The sequence below is a fragment of the Centrocercus urophasianus genome, unplaced genomic scaffold (assembly GCF_019232065.1).
Source record: "Centrocercus urophasianus isolate 14NV4802_14NV808 unplaced genomic scaffold, USGS_Curo_1.0 seq_73, whole genome shotgun sequence".
Classification (NCBI taxonomy): domain Eukaryota; kingdom Metazoa; phylum Chordata; class Aves; order Galliformes; family Phasianidae; genus Centrocercus; species Centrocercus urophasianus.
Window position 1 is genome coordinate 13,265,146 of NW_024885344.1, and position 22,512 is coordinate 13,287,657.

Here is a 22,512-nt window from a genome sequence, read left to right on the forward strand (position 1 = left end):
ATTCCTTAGACTTGTTTTTGAAAACATGAATAAGAAATAGAATTGATGAAACACTTCTGTTATTACAAGGCTGGCATAAATTCTACTTAATGAGGTGCTTTTTATGGCAGCGGTTGATTTTTAAATCCCCCTTTTCATTACTGAAATCTCCACTTTAATAACACGTTGCAGAGTGCTTTGGTAGTATGCATCTTCTGAATTCTGTGAGAGGCTGCCTGGAGTCCTGCATGGAAGCTCTTGTATCATGATTAGAATTTGTTCAGGAAGTAAAAATATATTGTTTTCTTTGGTAGAGGATGCTACTAAATTGGCTCTATGTTTGTCTAATAATCACATCTAAAGCTGATTATTCTGGTAATAGCCTTAAGATATTATTTAAAAATAAATATATAAATGCACTACTTTTGTACTAATACTAGTTTTTAATCTCTTCTTGTTTCTGTGAAGTCTGAATGAGATTTTCAAAATTGAATAATAATTTGATCCGTTAATCTTTTGAAGCTAGTAATTTTATTTTCCCCTCTTTGCAGTCTCTGAGGCTCGCAAATGAATAGAGCTTCATTACTGGAGTCTGCATTTAATAACCATTATCCATTATCTTGTAATTAAGACTCCCTGTAACGAATCATGAGGACAATGCAAAAATACATAGTACATTTCTTTAATGAACTGGAAAATGTTCATCTTGTTCTATTTAGTAATGAGTTGCTGAATAGTCGTTAAATCCACTGGAGAATAGAGCTAGATGAATTCTGAAGACTATCTTGAGTTTGTGGTTAATCTATTAGAATTAAAATTTCATCTTCTATTTTTATCAACAGCTGATTAGAAGTCATTCTGTTTGACCAAATTGATTAGAAGACCATATACAAGGGCAGCTGTTGTTTAATGAAAGTTTTTAATGAAACTGTACCATAGAGACTTGTAATTATAAGACTTATAAAAGCTTTGACTTACCTTATACTAGAAAAAATGAAAAGTATTGCAATGAAGAACTTTAAGTGCTGCATTTCAAAAGGGAAATTAAAAGTATAATTTGGCACTGTTAAAGTTTCACTTCCACTATTTGTTTTAATGTGACTATCGGATGTCCATACTGTCTCTCTGACAGAGGATAGCTCTGAAATATATAACTCAACTATTTCTCATTCGTGCTCAGTTCCCTGCAAGACTCAATCAACTTCTAGTTGCCTCTTTTTCGTATTGCAACTTCTTTGCAGCTAGAACTTGTTCCCTGAGTAGTCACTTCAGTTTTGAATGGGGAATGCTGTAGCATGGTGCAGCTTAAGCACCACTGACTGCCTGGGCAGGAAACCTGCAGATAAAAACAAACACGGATTTATAGGAGGCAATGTTAGTGATGAAGTTTAATTGCATTTAAATTGCAGGACACTGAAACATGCATGGTTTTGTCTCAACTTCCCAGCAGATTGAAACCTAGCTGCATGCCAACCTGCATCAAAAAGACAGGTATCTGGAGCATATTACAGCATACTGTCAGAATGTAGTCAAGGCATCTCCTTACTTTGAGCCAGCAATGAAAGTTCCCTTTCTTACTCTAGGGGATGTCATAGAGGCTTCATCATTCAAAAAGAGACAAAATGGACTAAGCCAAACCTGAAGTGGAAGCAGATGCAGTTCCAATTGACTTAAGTGGATGATGCACTGCTACGCTATGTTTGAATTAGCCCTCTTCTCCTCACGATTACTTTTGATAATGAATGATCCCACAGTACACCTTTTATAAGAAGAAGTAGGTTCCCAGGGGTGAAGTATGCTCTATTGCAATTAAAGAACTTTTGTCACTGCATTGTGTCAGTGAAGGATCAGACGCTGCAAAGCAATTCTTTTTGCTCATTTCTTAGCTTTTTGTAATACTGCACTGCTGAATTTGTTTTAAGCCCACCCAGAACAGCGGGAAGGTACAAGAAAACTACATAAGTATTCAGAACAGACGGTGAGGAAAGTTGTGTAAAAGTGAGAAAACGTGAAATAAACAATGAGTCAAGGTTAACTCTCCCTTTTTAAATAACACATTTCTTTTTATATTGTTACTGCATTATATCAGACCATGGCATTAAATGTAGTAATTTGCAATGTTACAATTACAAAGTGCATAAGAAAGGAGTTGTTTCCCTGTTTACGGTATTATACAGCTGGCTTCATTAAACACACACGGGATTTTTTTGTTATCACTTTAAACAGCTATTTGAAATAAGATATTAGACTGTCAAATCTGAGATCAAATTGATGAAAAGTTGTATTAAAAACTTGATGAAAATTGTTTCTATTCTGAAAGATGTTTGTGGAAATATTAAAATATTGATTTATATGCAAAATTTGTTCAGAGAAAATCATTGGCTTTTTTTTTTTTTTTGTTAATCTGCTATCTTCCTTTTACATATATGTAACACATGTAGCACACATATATAATGTATGTCCATTCAGGAACATATATGTAAGTTGATCCAAAAATAATGCCTCCTATTTATTTCTGTGGAAGCTACAACAGACACAAAGAGCACAATAACACTGTTCAATACAGCAGATTCTCAGCTACTAGGCACTCTTTTTCAACATAGTCACCACCATTCGCTACGCATTTTTGGCACCAATTAACAAGAGTCTGCATGCTGTGCTCATAAAAATTTGCACCAGCAGAGGTGACCCACTGTTTCACAGCTGCTGTGATGATATCGTTGCTAGGAAAATGACCCATCTTTATCATCAGCCTGAGAAGATGAAAGTCACAGAGCGCCAAATCTGGACTATACAGCGAGTGTGGTAGGACAGTCCAGCCAAGGCTGGCAGTGTGCTCCTCAGTCTTCAAACCAGTTCTAGGCCTGGTGTTATCATGTTCCAGGAGTAAAGTTATCTTATTCTCTGGCCTGACTCTGCAAGTTTGAGCCTTCAGCTTAGTCAGCATCATGGTATAGCGGTCAGAATTGACAATCTGTCCAAGTTCCAGGAAATCCAGAATGATTACCCTTTTTCTGTCCCAGAAGATGGTGCACATCACTTTATCTGCTGAACATTGCATCTTGTTTTTCTTTGATGGGGAATTCAGTGTGGCTACTCCATGGACTGACAGTTTGACACTGGTTCATAGTAATGACAGCACTTCTTGTCACCAGCAATGATGTGATCACCTTCAGCCTTATATTGGTTCAGTAGGTCTTGACAAACCTTAATATGATGATCTTTCTCTTCCTCGCTGAGCATTCATGAGACCCACCTGGTGCAAACTCCGCAATATTCCAACATTGCCACCATCGTTTCCAGTGCATTGAAGCTGAATCGTACACATAAATAACATAGTCTGCAGTTGTAACCTACAGATTTACATACAGACGAGCTGATAGAGGTGTTCTTCATTTCATGGTGTGACAGCTTAGCGCGGCTGTCCAGAACTTGGCACCTCCCACTGCCTCATTGTGCTCACATCTGCTGCTTGGTTTCCATAAAATTTCAGCAAGCATCGACGAGTGTCAATGGCTGGCATTTTTTCCACATGGAGGAATTCAGTGACACATCTTTCCTTCATATGCACTTCCGTATCAGATACCATTCTGTTAGATTGCCCCTCTGTTGCTATCTATCAGATGGAAACAAAATGTAATAGAATATTGGTGGTAAGGTTCAACCTCTACTGCCATACCACCAACATCAGTTTCTGATGTTGTGAGTCAATTTAGTAAAATAGGCATTAGTTTTGGAGCAGCCCTTGTAATATATTGGAGTTTATTGAAAGGATAGTTGATGTGATTTCTAGAGCAGAGAATTAAGATCTGAGATATTCATTTAGCCCCTGGGATGTCTGAGTTATTCTGAAACCAGATGGGTATCTCACCTTCCTGCTTTAGTCTTTGCAGGTGCAAAGTTAACATGGACTCCACAGGGATGTGTGAAAGGGATGCTTTGTAATTGCTGAGAAGGATGAGGACATCCTTGGAGGGTGTGAAGTGCACATATGCACAGTGGTTCTCATTCTAAAACCACCATAAAGATCTTTACTTCCTTTCAGGTTCTGATTTTATAAAGACATCTACAGGAAAGGAAGTGGAAAATGCGACTCTTCCGGTCGGAGTAGTCATGATGCGAGCCATTAAAGAATTCTACTGGCAAACTGGCTTTAAGGTAATTCTCGTGACCCTTCTGAAAATGAACCAAACAGGTTTACTCAGAAGATTATAAGACTGTAAAATTTTCAAAATACAGTATATGTAAATCTGCATATATTAGCTTCCATGATTATAGAGCAATAGGTAGTGGGCAATGGGATTTCTCTGTTGTATGCCTCTTTCTGTTTACTAGTAATTTAAACAGAGAAAAAAATCCAAAACCAAAACACACTTTTGCCTTTCCTCTCTTGAGTAACTGTCAGTTAATTCCCTAAAACCTCATGCAATTTTGGTACATCGCATGACACATTTAGTTTTGAGTTTTGTTTTACCATATAAGATATTTAAATGGTCATCTCAAGGATGGGACACATCTCAAGCTGACAGTGATTGGCATACTCCCATAATATAGCCACCAAGAGTTCACCAGAGAACACGACTATTTTCTGACTTAGCTATGACAACCCAAAGAGTAAATTCTGCTCATTTCTCCCTTGCTGGAGGAGCTTTCAAAGGCAACAAGAGGATCCAATTGGATCCTTCTGTTTGAGATGGAGGGAAAGCAAGACAGGCTGGGAGAACACTGCACCCTTTATCTGATAGTCAAGTCACTGTCAAGGGAGGTCGGGGAGGTGAGGAGTAGAGAGGAGTCTATGAACTCCTCCTCCTATGAACAGATGTCTGTGCATCTATTCTGTCGCTAGAGCAGAGACAGGAGGAGGTTATTCAGAAAGGCTTATGCCACCTTCCATTTCCTATATCTGCAGACAATCAGAGCTCCTTCTTAGATCATAGAATCATAGAATGGCCTGGGTTGAAGAAGACCTCAAAGATCATCTAGTTTCAATCCCCCAGCTGTGGGCAGGGTCGCCAACCACTAGCTCAGGCTGCCCAGAGCCACATCAAGCCTGGCCTTGAATGCCTCTACAGATGGGACATCCACAACATATCTGAGCAACCTGTTTCAATGTGTCACCACCCAGATCTGCTGCAGGTACTCAGCATTGGGCTTTTCCCTTACCTGTGGCCTCAAGGAGGGAGGTGTCATTTAGCTAAGACTCTCTCCCCAGTTCTGGGCCACCTTTCTATTCTTTCCAACTTAAGCTTCATTCCTATCAGCAGATGATGTGATACTGAGACATGGGATGATCAGTGGGACAGAGGCTGAGATGGCTTCAGGGGCTGTTGGAGCTTGAGGAGCACATCACAACAGACTACATATCCTTCTACTCTCTGTTCTTGTCTGGATGAGGCTGGTATGGATCCCTGGGCTGCTTTCACTCCTCTCTTCCCCAGTCTGCATCTCTGCCTGCCGTGCAACAGCTCTGGCCTCTCTCATAGTCTTGCTTTTGCAGAAGCATCATTGCTGCCAACTGGAGGCAGATCTCTTGGGCCAGGTGACTCGCCTCCACACAGGTGCCGCTTGCAGGAGCCATGTGGCAAAGGCTAGGCGTCAGCACAGCTTTGTACATATAATTGGATACAAACGTTGAATTCACCTTTTGCTTTAAAAGAATGTATTCATGGTATAAAATGTGTTATTCAGAATGAGTGCTTATGTCTGTGTATGTCAGAGAATTAGATGTAAACTGACTTTGTGTGCTTTTATTAACTGAAGACAATATTATCAGCGACAAGAGATTTCTAAATGGTTTCTTTAACAAACTAATTTTGCTGCTGTAGGGATCCTTTCTAGCAAGGCGTTGGCTGGGAAAAACAGGTTAATACAGAAATTAAACTTCTTCGAGGATAGGAACAAGTTGCAGAGTAACAGTTATTGAATGATAAGCTGTGGTGGTGATATGAAAAGTGTGCAGTATAATGGGAAATAATCTTTTCCTGTCATTATTGAAGGACATACATAAATTGGTTTTTCTGTTGGGAAAACCCCCAATCCAGAAAAACTTATTACTTTTAATAATATAAGGTGAAGAGAAAATTCTTGAGGAGATGAACTTATTAAGCAAAATAATGAAATGCTGTGAAACAGCAGGGAAGTGGTAGCTGGACTTTACACCGCTCTCGAATTAAATGCCCTCCCCCTTTCCTTTTCGTGTCTTTATGGCAGTCAGATGTGCAGTAAATGGGGGAGGGGACAGACTTTCCTTTGTCAGTTTTTTGGGGCTTTTTTGGTTTGTTTTTTTTTTTGCAAAGAGCTTTCAGAATTTGCTGAAAGGGAAAGGAATTTTGCATAGCGTTTTTAGTTATCTTATTTATTAACAGTGTTTTACTTGTTTTTACCACAGGTTATCTCAGGAAGAGCTGTAGTATTTCTAGGAAGAAATCTAAATTTGAATTTGATTAGGATTTCTCTTCCTTAGGGAAAACACAGTCCCAGTATTTTAATTTATTGTCTAGAGCATGCTTTTCCAGTTGATGTGCTTTAAATTCCTTTTGGAAATCTAATGTTAACAGATGTATGCATACACTTACACATGCATCCATCCATCCACAAAAATATAGTCTTTGTATTTGGATTTATCAAGCTTTTCCTGTTATTGTTCTTTATAATCTTATTGGAAATATGCTGTTATCACAATACTTCAGTGTTAAAAGAAGGATTTATTTTGTTTGTTTGTCCTGAAATCACTATTAAAATGACCAAATTTATTTAAAATGACAGATAATTTTAGATTCTATTGTCATAACCATAAGGTACAGAGAAACCAATCAAGGCAGTGAGTTTTCAGGAAAGTATATACAGAAATCAGAATGATAATTCTTTCACAAGGAGGCTGAAGAGAAGGACTAACCAAGATAAAGATGTATGGCAGAAGGAAATGTAGAAAGCATCGCTATGTGCTACTGTGCATGTTCAGATTTTCGTCTTTAATGCAGATAAGCTTTTTCTTAATTCTACTTGTTCTTCTAGTATTTTAAAAATCTGCAGCTGGCCAACAACTGATGTAATGCATGCGACAAACTTTCTGACCAGGATTTTGATAGCTCTGCTTTACAAATGCTGTCTTAGAATGAGATGTGTGTAAATGGCACATAACTAGAAGGGTGTGCAGTAGGTTGTCTCTGTGCTGGCTCATGGGATCATGAGATTCAAAGCATGCTTTGCCTTAAAGATAGGTTTTTCCTGTCGTGTCCTAATAGACATGGCAGTTCACCTAACCAAGTATGACACATCTTTCATCAAGTGTCTGAAAGCATATCCAGTATCTGGTGGAAGGGAAGTTTTACAGTTCTTGTAGAACAGAAAAAAAAAAAAAATCCATTTCTTGTAGAGAGACCTAATTTAGTCTTCATTTAGTAAATTTTAGTGAAAAAGTTCGAAATAAGTTTGAATTTACAACCCAATTATGTATTACTCTGACACTTAGGATTTTTAAAAAATACAACTGCCTCCTGTTGCTCTTCACACAAGTCAGCTGCACTGCGTCCCTTATTTCGGCATGTTTGACATTACATAATTGCATTTATACTTGCTGATTATTTTTTTTTTTAGTAAGATTGCAATATGAGCAGTAAGTGATATTGAGCTGGCAGTGGGCTTTTGCAGCCCAGAAGGCCAACAGTATCCTGGTCTGTGTCGAAAGAGGCATGTCATGCAGGGCAAGGAAGGTGATCATTGTCCTCTACTCTGCCCTTGAGAAGCCACATTAGAAGTACTGTGTCCTGGTCTGGGGCTCCCAGCTCAAGAAGGAAGTGAGATTTTAGGAGCAGGTCCAGAGAAGGGCCACTAAATGGTCAGAGGGTTGGAGCACCTCTCCTATAAAGACAGCTCTCCTACAAAGAGCTGGTCTTCTTCATCCTGGAGAAGAGAACGCTCTTGGGAGACCTCACTGGAGCTTTCCAGTACTTAAAGGGAGCTCGTGAGGCAGGAGGGAAATCAACTTTTCACATGAGTAGAAAGTGATAGGACGGAGGGATGATTTTAAACTAAAGGAGGAGAGATTTAGGTTAGATGTCAGAGAAAAATTTTTCACTGGAAGTGTGGTGAGGCACTGGCAAATGCTGCCCGTGGAAGCTGTGTGTGCCCCATTCCTGGAGGTGTTCAAGGCCAAGTTGAATAGGGCCCTGGGCAGCCTGAGCTGCTGGGTAGAATCATGCCCATGATGGGGATTGTTGAACTGGATGAGCTTTAAGGTCCCTTCCAACCCAAGCCATTCTATAATTCTCTGATTTGCAAATAGCCCTGGTCCTGCCCAAATCTCTTGACCTAATGTGTTGCGGGCAAATTTCAGTCAAACCCAGCTCCTGAGAAAGTGCACAAGTGTAAAAGTATTGCTCCCTCACTTGCTTTCACTCACAACAAAAAATTTGTCTTTCAGTGTGAAGACTGAGGCCTGATGGATGACTTGCAGCACTAGTCCAGACCGAACACTGCTTACAATCAGATATTTACCAGAACAGAGTTTTTTATATACACCACAGGCAGATTTAGACAGCAAGTCAACAAATGCTGATTGTTCTTTCGGAGCTATAATGAAATATTGCAATTTTTTTTTATATATAGGTTGGATTTAAGCCTGCTGGTGGCATTCGGACAGCAAAAGAAGCTATTACTTGGCTTATGCTGGTAAAAGAGGAACTGGGAGTGGAATGGCTGAAACCAGAGCTCTTTCGCCTTGGTGCGAGTAGTTTGTTGGAAGACATTGAGAAACAGGTTAGTTGTTAATAGTTTTCAGATTTTTAGAGAGAAGCAATTATCTTTCTAAATGTACTGGCTTACTGTTTTTGCAGAATTTGCTTTTTGGTGTTATTTAAGAGATAATAGAACATGCATTATTAACAAGTTCACTTCTAAAACAGTATTAGTTTAAATTTGGCCTGTCATTACAGACCTCTGGGACTCGGGTATCCCAAACATCTGACAATTCCCTGGGCCAGACTCACAGTGCAATAGGCAAAGGAGCTTCATTTGTACACATGCAGTCTTTTGCTAACACTCAGCAGTGCACTCCCCTGCATTTCTATCTGCTGCCAGTTCAGATAGCCATCAGGAAACATTACAGACCCTTTGTGTCAACTGTTTACAATGCATTTCCATATTGTAGAAAAAGTCCTGTCATTCTACAAATGGTACTGCTGATAGAGAATTTCTTATGTATTGATTATTTCCCGGGGAAGAAAAAGCAATTGCCTATTACAAAGTCTAATTGATTTCATTTTTTGTGCAGTCAGATCACTATGTTTCCTGGCAGACAAACAGGGTATGAGATACAGTGGCAACGTGTAGTTTCCAGTAGGAAGAACTGTTTGCCTGTGACCTGCCTCACTGGAGTGGGGGACCTAACTCAAAGGACACAGCGTAGTTGAAGTGATGAAGTATCATAGGAAGGACTAAAACATTAGGGCTGCTCAACTTTACTCCCATTAAGCCCTCCCTTTAACTTTACTCCCTTTAAGCCCAAGAGATGAGGTGATATTAGCTCTAACAAAAAAAAACAGTTTCATAGTTCTTGTTCTATGAGAGAATATCTGCTGTGTTGGGGGACTGAATGAGAGAAAAACATGAAACTGTTCTCTTGCCCATCTTTCCTAGCAACTGAAGTACTAACATGTTATAAGAAAAGTCTTAACAGCTCAAAGATATCAGGTGAATATTGATGACATTTGAAAACCTCTGGTTCCCTCTTGCCGTGAGAGTAATATAGTCTTGCTTCACTGCCAGGCTGTTTCTGCCTCTCACTTGACCTAAAATCATGTCTCTTGTTATGACAAAGCATGGTGAGCTTATTTTTTTTGCCACTGCTATCATTGCTGGCTCTTACATGGCAGCTAGAGTATGTGATAGTTTCTTAACAGTGGCACCTTTTTATCTGCCAGGGATTGCACAATGACCACAGTTATGACCAAAGCTCTGCTATGCTGTGTCATCTAAAACTATGCGAGATAAAATGTATCAGCTGTTATATTCACAAAAACAGATATGTATAAGAGCAAAACACAGAAAACAGGGAAACACTCAGCCCTGAGGCAGTGAAGAGCCATATAAAAGCATAAGCAGTTTTGAATCCTTTGAATATTAGAAATAATACTGCAGTCATCAAACCAAGATTACAATGGGAGAAAATCACTGTCTTTTACTTGTCTGTTTTTGAGAGCAACAGAAGTCTTTTTTCTTTTTCTTTCCAAGCAAGGCAGCAAGAGCTCTTAGTTCAAATCAGATAAACAAGTATATGAAGGCATACTGCATCATATTTTATGAACACACACATACACAAATAAATATCCATCATCTTCTTCTGACATGCCTTTAATTTGTGACTTTCATGATACTTTGAAATTTACAGTCATATATAACTCCATCACGAATATTCTTCTTTTCTTGCAGATTTTCCACCACGTGACTGGCTCTTATGCACTTCAACACGACCTGGCAATGGCTTAAACACAGAATCAACTCAGGATTATTTTTATAAAAGAAGCCTTTAAAAAAGCAGCATTCAGAAGTCTTCCGACCACTGAGTGCATTTGATAGAATTAAAGGCGTAATTCTCTCTTTTTCATATATTACAGCATTTAAAAATATGTTCAAGTCTGCTGGTTGTACTTGATCAAAAAGTGGAAAAAAATGGTAATTCTGAAACAGTTAAATAGTTAATACTTACAGATTTGCAAAGTTAATCTTGCAAAGTCTTCCTCAGCCCAGCCTGAAAAGCTTATTAATGGCAACACTGAAATACTATGAAGAAGATTTGGGTGTCCTGGTAGCACTTTGCAGGCTGAGAAATGAAGTATCTAAAGAATGTTTCATATTGCTAATTAAGAGCTACAGATCTTGGAACAGCTTTCCATTCACCTCTGACTAGATCTTTGGTAGGATATGTTGCACTATTAATTGTTATGTTGATTCGGTTTCAAGCAGTGTAACCTGATAAAATGAAACTTGGTTATTTCTTTCTTTTATAAAATCTTGGTAGCAAAAAAACCTTTTTTTAAAAATTTTTTTATTTTTTTTATTTTTTCCCCCAAACTTGGGCACAGACATCCATATTTAGACCCTTGAATAAAGGTGGCTTGATTTCTAGAACAGCTGAGTATCCACAGTTGCTCCTGAAGCTAATGGGAGCTCTGGGTGATCAGAACAACTGAAAATCAAGCAGCCTCTATATAGATGCCTAACTATGCATTCAGGAGGCTATTTTCAGGCATTTCACTCTTAAAAATTTTAGTCTGTCTTGCTTAGAAGCTCCCATTCCTGTCTCCTGTCATTTTTAAACACAGTCATGCAAATCTTTGCATTTTAATGTAGGGGGGTTTGAGTATCAGTTTACAGGTTTCTACGCTATGCTATCTGAACTTTAACTTTTCCATTCTAAGAGCATTTCTGTAATTTATAAGAATTGTGTTCTATGCAGAGTTTCAGCCTTAATGAAAAAGCACTTTTCTCAGAGGACATTAAGAATAATACCTAAATCATCAATACCTTTTGAATATCAGACTGGAGCTGGTAGATTCATTACTTCAGAGCTACATTCTACTCACTAACCAGAGTTGTACTAAAATCTTAATTATCATCACGACTAGTCTCACTGACTTAAGTAGGTCTCATCAGGGAAGTAAGAGGAGGAGGATTTTGCTATAAATCAAGCTGCAAGGTGCATTTATTACAAAAAGATCTTGACTTCATAAAGATAATAACTCAGTTATTTATCTGGCTAAGCCACCTGAGTCGCTCTGTGAAACACAGCATGGACGGATTTGGCCTTCTGAAGAATCTTAGACAGCCTGAGGAATAAGCAGATGGCAAAGCATTACTGGGTGACTGGCTGTCTTTGTCTTGTCCCATTCAAGAGGCAGCTAGCAACAGCGCAAGTCCATTAGGAAGCAGAGTGAGGGCTGGAGCCTGGCACTCCTACATCACTCATGGTAATGCTGAGAGCCCCAGGCTGAGGTGAAGCTTGGCTCTTGGGTTAGTAGGTGCATGACGAGGGGAGGCTGAGGCTGAGCAGGCCAAGAGAGTATTGGGGCTCATGCTAGTGCTGACCCATGAGACAGCTAGAGCTGGAAGGAATGGTCTGACATGCATTCCAAGCTCAAGTTGGAGGCTGGTATTGCAGAGCCTTATGTCCCCACTGATGGAGAACTAGAAACGCTCCCAGTGTGGTCTTTTGAGTTTGTACTTGCTATGGTGCTCTTAACCCTGACCAGCACTTCCTCTGCAGTCTTCCATTTCTTCCCCTCATGGCTGACTGTTGGCTGTTATTTATTTCCCATTGTCACAGAGGAATTGAGACTTTATCTAGGTTGTTGCAGCTGGTCATAACAGCTGCACAAAGTGTATGAAAGGAGGTGGGGACCTGAAATCAGTAACCAGGAAGGGGGCAGCACAGCACTGCTGAATAGACTTCAAAAAAAGTTCAGATTTAGCACTCTGCTTCAGGCCTTTAAAAAAGAAGCAGGCAATTATGCCTGTTTATCTGTATCAATACATCTATATTTAGATAAATAAATTTCAGAGTATAACATATGTTTTGTGGAAGTCAGTCTAGTATACTAATCATTATTTTTGTAACACTTATTCATTTAGGATTTTAAATAGCTTCATTTTGTTGACTACCTCATTTTGCAAATAAGCAAATAAATTCAAGAGGAAAGTCAAGTAGAAACTGCAAATCTAGAATATCCTGTATCAACTTATTTACAAGAAGAGGGAACTGGGAGAAGGGGTAAGCTTTTTTCCCTGGTTTGCAGGAAACAAAGATATTAAATAGTAATTATATTCAAAGTGCACATATCAGTTGGGGCAAGTAATACTTTGATATCTTTATTTCATCAGTAGTATAAGTTCATTCTTTCATTTCCTTTCTGAAGCAGAGAACATGCATTATACACAATAGCACATGCTTCTGAGACAGAAAAGGCTGATCTACGTTTAATTTTATTTTGCTCAGTTGAAACTGGCTCTCTGCCTCCTCTGGGGAAAAAAAAAAAAAAGAAAAAAGAGGAACAGCAACTTTTATCCAAATCTTGGTGCACTTTTGCTGAAATTACCAGTGCTGACATCTGGATGATGCATAAAGTGTGCAGTAGGAGTAGAGGGAGGGAATTGCATTTAATTAGATGTAACCTACCCAGGAGAACAAGACAGGGAAATGTCCATCTGGCTAGTTCTTATTAATAGGACAACAAAGGATAAAAGTATTTGTAGTATATGAAGACACCATTGTTGAAACTACCAGTTGACCATTTTTATTAGAATCCTAGACAGCCTGCGCTGTAAGTTGAGAAGTAAGACTTGGAAAGAAAGAAGCGTCAAAAAAGGTGACAGTCCTTTCACATCCTAAAAGGAAAGAGTAAGCAAGTGATCATAAGGTCCCAGCGAGTTATTTTGTAGAGATCCTTCCTCCTGATCCAGACAAGTTACAGACCCTTTCTGCAAGGACCTACAGTAACAAAGGAAAGCATGACAAAATTGTTTTAATATCCTTCAATAAAATTTAACTCTGCAAGAAGGGATGCCAACAAGATGCTCTAGCCGTTCCTGATGAGTCTAGTGATTTTAAGTGGCTCTGGTTTGAGCACTAGGATTAGCATCCTGTGGGTTGCTAACTCTTGGAAACTGCATAAGTTGTGATCTTCTGGAAGCAAAGCTTTCTTGAGGTATAGCAGTTTCAGATCTCCCAGTTCATTGGAGGTGTTTGAAAACACTGAACTGTAAAAGCATCAATTTAGAATTGCTTCCTTAGCTGAGAAGAAAGCAACTTTTTAAAAGATGTTAGCAAATGGAGGAAGTGGTTGTGGAATTTATTACACTTGTTTTTGTAAGTCTTGCTTTCTCTAAGGGAGGAGTAGACAAAGGAGCTTCAGAGGTTCAATTAATAAAGATAAATGTAGTATCTCAACAATATGGTGCTGTATAAAACCAAACCCCCTGGTGGATGAGGTTTTGCCCAGAAAATCAGGAAAACTTGATAAGCTCATTTTTCCATTTCACCAGTAGCAATGAGATCTGTTTGTATTCAAAGACTTACGTAAATTATCACATACTTACTAAATTGCAGCAAGCAAGCAAACAAACTAGAGAAAATCCTGTGTCTTGGCAAAAGCCAATGCCAGGGCTGGGCTGGTGATCCTTCAGTATAGGGATTCCCATTGCCATTTTAGCCCAGAGAGCAGATGCATTACAGGTCATATCTGACAAGGCACACTGTGTAGCTGGCTGGCCTCACAAGAAAGCCCGGGGTCTTGCTGACCAAGGCAGTTGGTACAGCAGAAGGAAGGGATGCCACCCAGAGGGACTTTGATAAACTCGAAAGGTGGGCCCTCGTGAGCCTAATGAGGTTCAAGAAAGCAAAGTGCAAGGTTTTGCACTTGAGGCAATCCCAGACATTATACAGACTGGGAGAACTCCTTGAGAGTAGCCTTGCTAAGAAGGACTTAGGGTTCCTGGTTGATGAAAAACTTCACATGAGCAAACAGGATAAGCTTGCAGCCCAGAAGGCCAGCGGTATCCTGGGTTCCATCAGAAGAGGAGGGAGGTCAGCAGGGAGAAGAAAGGGATTGTACCCCTCTATTCTGCATTAGCGAGGACCCAGTTGGAGTCCAGCAGGCATCCAAGTCTGGGGCCCCCGGCACAGGAAAGATGTAGAATTTTTGAAGAGGGCCCAGAGGAGGGCTATGAAAAGGATCTAAGTGCTAGAACACCTCTCCTATAAAGACAGGATGAAGGAACTGGACTTGTTCAGCCTGGAGAAGAGAAGGCTGTGGGGCCTATGGCCTTCCAGTATTGAAAGGGAGTTTATAAACAAGAGGGAAATCAACTTTTTACACGGATAGAAAGTGATAGGACAAGGGGGAATCATTTTAAAATAGAGGAAAAGAGATTTAGATCAGATGCTGGGGAAATTTATTTTCTGAGTGAGTGATGAGGTGCTGAAACAGGTTGCCCAGAGAGGTTGTGGATGCTACTCATTCTTGGAGGTGCTTAAGCCTTGTTTGGATGGGGCCCTGGGCAATCTGATCTAGCAGTTAATCTAGCAGCTGGCAACTCTGCCTGTGGCAGGGAACTCAATGATCCTTGAGGTCTCTTCTAACCTAAACTATTCTATGATTCTGTGGCTTGCTTCAGGGGTTACCAGCATGGCTGTAGGACCAGTTAGTGCTAAAGCTGCTTGCCTGTAGTGATAACTGCTAATCCATTGAGAATATTTTTTTGCCCCTCAACGTCAGACCTGAGCAACCAGCTTCTGAGGGGAAGCTGGAGAATGCATATTCTCCAACATTTAATTTAATTACATGTAAGTTGATTAAGGATGTTATCTTCATTTCCAAGGGAAATGAAACATTCATTCAGAGTCATGTCAGAGCTCTGGCTGTCAGGTTTCTTTCTGCTTTCTGCAGCTTCAGTGGGGTCTTGGTCTTTCCTCACAGCACAGGCGTTGTCTGACTCAGAACACGGCTTCTTGCTTTAATGTTCTGAAGGGCCTGAATGGAGCTAGAACAAAGAGCAACTATTCCATCCAGGCTCTAACAAGAAGGTTTTTATGTTCTAGTTAGCACAGATCAGTCCAATTCCAAAAAATTCAAATGCCTTTGCCCCATTTGGTAGCAACTGTAACAAGGCCTTTGGGAGGCAAGTGGCAGGAAGATGTAGATAAAGGGAAAATAGAGGGGCAAAAAGAGAAGTCACAAGAAGTAAGAGAGATTGTCACCACCACTGTTACTGCTTCACAGAATTGTAATCTTTTGTATCTCTTCGGAACAGGAGGTAAATAATAAAACACAGGGGAGGGAAAGATTTAAAATAAATGTAGTGTGTGAGTGCACGTTAAAACAGATGTCAGATTAAAAATAACTGTAAAGGAAATTCTACTGTAGGGGGAAAGCTGCTTTTTCCTTCAGCATTTTATATTCCACCTTCATTAGGCGGAAAGTGAACGAACTGTAAAGGAAAAGGGGAACTTTTGTTGATTCCCTCTGAGCGCTCAGAGAAGCCTAATGTGAGTGTGGGGGCATGTTGTGTGGTGCGGTGCTGCAGCAATTCTCAGGGTGAAGCCCACAAGCAGCAGGGACGTTAAGCAGATGCAACTGCGTGTGCCAAGCTCTGGGACTTGGAGCTTTGAGCCTGCGGTGCTGCGTATCCAGATAGTTTCATCCACTCCATTCTCCTTCAGTCCCTTCAGGGTTGATGAGTCCTCTAATGTTTAAAAAAAAATAAACCCTGCAGCCTGCTAGGATCGCGTTATCCAATAATGCCCCTCTAACTATAGATTTGGGCACCAGGGACTTTTTTCTAGTTTCTTCAGCCCTTTTAAGCAAGCTGTGTCAGTGTTTGATGACAGCGGAGCGGGGAACATCTACACAAACATATTTTTCCCCACATGGCTGCCAAACCACACTGATCATTGGAGACGGCAAGTACTCATGAAAATGGCAGTGCCATTCCATAAAACAGTCACAGCTCTCTTTTGCTAAATGTGCTTCATGATGGCTCCTTGAAATTTGTGATCTGAAAAGTGGCCTGGCCTGTGCATGTCTAAAGCCAAAGAAGCTGTAAATAAACAGTTGGAAATTGTGCTGTGGCTGGACTGGGAGCTGGAGTGCTAGCATGGATAGATCGGCTTGTTCCCACATATTCCTACAGTGTTTCAGAAACAAATTCCCACAACTCCTTTTTCTTTCAGACACTTAAGCTAATGAGGAAGCAGCTGAGACAGGATTAGAAGACATCCTAGCGGCTATCCCTGCCAGGCTGAAGGCAGAGCGGTATCCCAACTTTCAAAACTTGTATTGAGCTCATACAGTAATTGGCAGGGAAGATCGCAAACCAGAATCTTCCTAATGAGAAGTGACAACAAGTAGGAGCAGCTTGCCCTTACAGAGGCTTAACCTGGAATATCTTCACCTAGCCAGCTTGGGTTTTAGCAGGTACGTTAGCAATGCATGAGAGTCCTCTGCTTGTGCAATGCCTTGCATTGGACTACAATCAGATCAGGCTGTTTTAGTGTGCTGCAGAAAGTGTTCAGAGAGGTTCTGCAGATATTTAAGGCCACACACTGTGCTCGTATCAGCTCTGTCCAGTCTCAGTGTACCTGTCTCTGTGAGATACTGAGAGAGATGTCCCAGTGGCAGTGACTGCCTCAAGCAGACCGTGGGCAAGGTGCGGGGCTGAAGTCTCCAGTAGCCTTCACCTGTGCTCCTTCTGTTGATCTTGTGCCATTCGTTGCCCACCTCTGCACCTCATTGAAAACTCAGGACCTTCTGCTCAGAGTGAATTAATAAATTAATAAATGGAAGTCACTTCTGCAGGAAGATAACCATCTGCTCTTAAATGAACATGTGTTTTCAGAGTTGTCTCCACTGGGCAGATTTCTTTGTTAAGCAATAATTCTGTTTAATTTTCCTGAACCGTTCTGCCATTTTCTTCATTAGAGGGCTGTAGAGCCGTGTGTTACATAATTTTAGAACACAAATGGATATATATATATATATATATTTGGGGCCTAATTTTCTTCTATATTGCTGTCCTGAAACTCAGTGAGGTGTAAAAGTGGTGCAATACAGAACAAAAATGCACAGCACCTTAGAATACACCTTAGAATGCATCAGAGCTCTGGGTTTTTCTGACAATGTTCAGAAACTCAGAGCTGGTAAGATTTTTAGACACGTGTATGACGGGTGAGGCAGATGAGTGAGTCAGTTGCTGCTAGCATGTTTGAACACACTACAATTGGTCAATAGGACATGTTTTGAGGAAAAAGTAGCAAAGAGCACGTGCAAAGCACATGTAGAGCTTTGAATTCTTAAGAACTGCAAGTATTATAGGCAGAGGCTAGGCTAAGAATCATAAATGTTATAGGCTCAATTTTGCTTCAGCTGTGATACTGACAAGCTAGTTGTATAGACTACAATTTCCTAGGTAGATATCTTCCTCAGCTGAACTTTATTCAAAACAAAAACAAAAACAAAAGCAAATAAATAAATAAATAAAGCTGGGAAAAAAAAAAGAAAACATATTGTGGAATGGAATTTTTCAGCCCACACCTGGAAATTTCATTGTGCTGAGTTCCAAACTTCAGAGCGTGAGCCATGACAAAGGAGAGACTGGCCCCTGTCCTCACCACTTGCCTTCTGCTGCATTTATACAGTGAAAGGTGCTAAGAGGAGCAGTGCAGGATGGATGCAGCGAAACTCAAACATCAGCTGAAAGTTGGAACAGAGGGAGAGAAAGACATTGGCACAGTAAGTCCAGTGCAGATTAGAGCTAATGGGAACTAAAGGAAACAGTGAGTGCAAGTGCAAGCAGGGAAAGGAAAAGGAAAGGCATGGGGGGAAGATGCAACAGAAGACGAGAACTTAGAACTGGCAGCTGAACAACAGCAGGGTGATCCAAACAAGAAGAGCTAGAATGAACTTATTGGAGACAAAGTGCCTCATCATAAAAGGAGCAATACTGAGACCAAAAGGAAATTGCTCACTGACCAGATCTCTTGCCTGTGAATTTAACTTTCGGAATGGCTGGAAGAACAACAAATCAGAGAACAATGTCACTGAAAATGGCATTTACAGTGGCTGAGATGCAGTGGCATGGGCAACTTTAATATTTTGTAACTTTGAAATGCTTTGGCTTTGAAACTAATATTTCTTCCTTGTTGCTTGTTGTGCATTATGCAAGCTTATTTCATCCTAACAATTAACTCATTGAGGCAGAGATTGCTTTTTTGCCCTGTTTTTGCACATCACTTGCTTAAAGTGTTGTGGTTCATGACTAGTGCCGTTACATGTCATATTAATGCAGATAGGAAATAGTATGCTGGTAGAGATCTATAATAAAAGCTAAATGTGAATTCTAACAGTGGAGGAAAATGGTTTGCTACAAAACACTGGGAAATTATTAGATGCACCAGGCAAAAATAACAAGTGGAAAATTGGAGGTGAGTACCAACGAATGGTTCTATAAGTGGTTAGGTGAGGCTGTTGGGCAGCCCACTGTGAAAGCAGCAGAAGCCCCTCAGCTGGGACTTGGCTGAAGATGAGATAACTGTTCAGAAGGCACAGGACTTTACAGGGTCACAGACACTGGATGGTCTGGATGTTCCATCTCCAGCTTCTGTAATTCTGTACAGCCTTCCCCAAAAGCCAACATGATGGAGCACATCAAAAGATGCAATTCTCACAGACATTTCTTGAGCTGAGAACTATGAAAAGAAAGTTGTTCTCATCCATGAGCTGAAATTGAGAGTACACACTAACCCAAAAGGATATCAGCTCAAAGAGCACTGTATGAAAATCTTATAAAGCTCTGCAAACGCTCCATAAATAATTTTCAAACAGGAAGCTTTTTGTTTCAGTGATAACAATACTAAAAAGGAAGAATGGCAAATATCCATGAAAAAAAAAAAAAAAGGCTGAAACAGTCTGCACCCTATACTGATGATAGTTTTAATCACTTCCAGAGTTACACGCACAATTATCAGTCATTTATTAAGAAACACAAATGATCATTACAGAGGTATAGATTAATATAGGCTGAAGCCTGGTGTCGTGCCAGTGGTGCACCACATGATGGGCAGACCATGGAAAAAATATTCCAGCATGTCACTGTGCTATAAATTCTACAAATGAAAGAAATTAAAAAGCCAGGAGCAATTTTGAAAATGATTTGTGATTGGTGGTGCACTTAGGAGTTCTTTTATTGTCACAGGAACATCTCCTTTCACATCCTTAAGGTGAAAAGCACCACTCTGCTTCGCTCTGAGGTTCTGGGGACAGCCTGTGACTGCGTGAGGTGTGGAGGCAAGCAGTGGGGCTTGTGCTGGTGAGTATGTGTGCACTTAGCAGCGTGCAACTGCTTGTGAGGGTTAGCTTTGCACAGCCTGAGGGTGACAGAACAGCAAATTGCTTCTGACACTTTAAGTATGCGAAAAGACACCAGTTGTGGAGTGGTTTGGTTTTTTTCCTTTTACAGCTATACTATAACTATGCTCTGAAGTGCACATATAAACATTTTATAACAGATTTGGACTAGCACTTGAAAAATAACCTGAAGACTGGTTCTTTAGCGGAAGGTATTCCTATCAAAATAGCAATCTGTTGCAAGTCAAACTTTCACTCCATGCATAAATGATGCAGAACTTAGTGTACTTCTAATGCAGATGTTACTAGAAGTTTTACTAAAATATCATGTTAGTATTAATATGGATATGTTATCTTAAATAGAAAGTGAATTCATCTAGAATTGAAAGGCAAAATATTTTAGTTTGCAAGCACTGTACTCAGTGTAAAGAATGGCAGCAGTGAAAGTGAGTGAGTCATAAAAACATAGAATACAAATGTTGGAAGGGACCCATAAGGATCATCTACTCCAACTCCTGGTTCACAAAATCACAGAATTGTAGGGGCTGGAAGGGATCTTTGGAGGTCATCATGTCGACCCCCCCTGCAAAGCAGGCCCCCTGCAGCTGGCTGCACAGGTAGGCATCCAGGCGGGTCTTGAACATCTCCAGAGAAGGAGAATCCACAACCTCCCTGAGCAGCCTGTTCCAATGCTCTGTCACCCTTACTGTGAGGAAATTACTTCGCATATTGGTGCAGAACTTCCTATGCTCAAGTTTATGGCCATTCCCTGCAGGAACACCCAAAAATCAGGCCACGTTACTGAGAGTATTGTCCAGGCACTTCTTGGACTTCACAAGCTCAGTGCCACAGTCACTTCCCTCGGAAGCCTGTGTCAATGCCCAACCACTCTCTCAGTGAAGAACTTTTCCCTGATATCCAACCTGAAAGTGAAAGCTTGGATATCCAAGAAGGATAGTTAATCCTCCCCCAGGCCAATGATACTGAGCCACAGACACTAACCTACATGATACCTTGCTGTCTTCCTTGTTCCTCCTTTGGGCCTGCCTTCAGGCATTTGGACTTGTGCTTTTCATTTTTCTGGGATGGCATGAGGACTTCCCATAGCAACGTGCCATGTACGCACACCCAGCAAGGCTGGCTGGTTGGATGTCTGCAGTTTTTTCTCCAGCAACAGGTAGACCTCAAGTCAAGAAGCCTATGCCATTGCCGCTGCTTGTGTCCACAACTGTAATAAAGCTTTTAAAAATATATTCTACATGGGTGTTTAATCAAGGAAAAGGCTAATAGCTCTCTTAGTATTGCCTATCATTAGGTGACTGTGAATACCTGATTCAATCTAAAACGTCTCCTCCAGAGCAACGTTTCCATGTCTGACTTCTCAGAAAGGGTTAATTTTGCATCTCTGTACTGATCCTTCTCCATCCTGGGGCTGTGTAGGAAAACAACTTTAAGAACTTGGTTGGAGGTCGGCTCTTCAAAGCTAGCAGCTCAGGGGCTGTCTTGTGATACCCTGCATGTCTTTGCTTTTCCTTCGCTGGTCTTTAAACTCCTGCGAGGTTCTTTCACCCTTGTGCAGGGATTCACACAGCCTCCTCTTGGCAAAGTGGCTGGGATAACAACAACCAATGGAGAGGATTGTGAGTGTAAATGCTGTGTGTAAGTGGGGTACCCCAAACTATTTGCCTAAATCTTTATAAGCCTGAAGAGGAAGAAGATGACCACTAAGTAGATTAAGGAGTATCCAGGGTCCTACAAAGACACCTGTGAAGAAAAGAAGGTGCCAGCCCGAAAATGTGCATAAAAATGAGTAACATGCAAAGAGAGATTCCATGCTTCGTGCTCAGCTCCCTCAGGGTTGGTGCTGCCTTCTCCTCACTGGATGTCACAAGTGTACTGATGATGTGGTTTACAGTGCACACGGGAGGGGAGGGTGACTGCCTCAGGGTGCCTCCTCACCCTCAGGGGGCACATCACCATGTGGATGTGAGAGGAGGGGGGTGGTGTCAAAACTCTGAAGGAGGAGCTGCTGACTCCCTGTGAGGGAGTGGAGAGGCAGTGCTGAGCTCTGCTCTGTGTGACAGCGACAGGGCCCAAGGGAATGGCATGGAGCTGCGTCAGGGGAGGGCAGCTGGGGGTCAGGGACAGGGTCTGCAGCACAGGGCGGTGGGCATGGAACGGACTGCCCAGGGCAGTGGGCACAGCCCTGAGTGCCAGAGTTCAAGGGATGCTGGGACACCACTCCCACACACAGGCTTTGGACTTTGGGTGGTCCTTTGCAGAGCCAGGTGTTGGGTTTGATAATCCTTGTGATCTCTGCCATCCTGGGCTATTATATGGTTCTGTGATTCTATGATTCTTATGGAAGGCTTTTCTTGAATTTATGTTTACTTTTGCAAGTGTCTCATATTTTGGTTTCTTTCTTATGCTTGATAAAGATGTTGGATGTATCGATCACTGATTGCCAGTTAATTACATGCCATTAATAAATCAGTAAATTTCTTTGATCCTGATTTACCTTAAATTATGTGAATTGAGCAGTTTTTCCCTGCAACAACACTAATCTTTCTCTGTGTGTTTTTTCAGAAATAAACCAATGATGTTGTAAAGCAGACAGCCAGAATGTGGGTGTCTGTGC

At 40.9% G+C, this 22,512-nt stretch overlaps 1 protein-coding gene and 1 long non-coding RNA gene across 2 annotated transcripts in view; both read left to right on the forward strand.

Moving 5' to 3' along the window:
• Positions 1-11,108, forward strand: part of DERA (deoxyribose-phosphate aldolase) — a 53,197-nt gene extending 42,089 nt beyond the window's left edge. Inside the window, exons 7-9 of the mRNA XM_042837863.1 lie at positions 4,025-4,137; positions 8,587-8,736; positions 10,408-11,108. Coding sequence (XP_042693797.1) covers positions 4,025-4,137; positions 8,587-8,736; positions 10,408-10,464 — 320 coding nt within the window. The 3' untranslated portion in view covers positions 10,465-11,108. The remainder of the gene's footprint in view (positions 1-4,024; positions 4,138-8,586; positions 8,737-10,407) is intronic.
• Positions 11,109-17,996: 6,888 nt separating this feature from the next.
• Positions 17,997-21,127, forward strand: LOC122170727. The gene is made up of 2 exons (XR_006171832.1): positions 17,997-19,836; positions 20,650-21,127. It is a non-coding gene; the product is annotated as an uncharacterized LOC122170727 (long non-coding RNA).
• Positions 21,128-22,512: the final 1,385 nt, after the last annotated feature.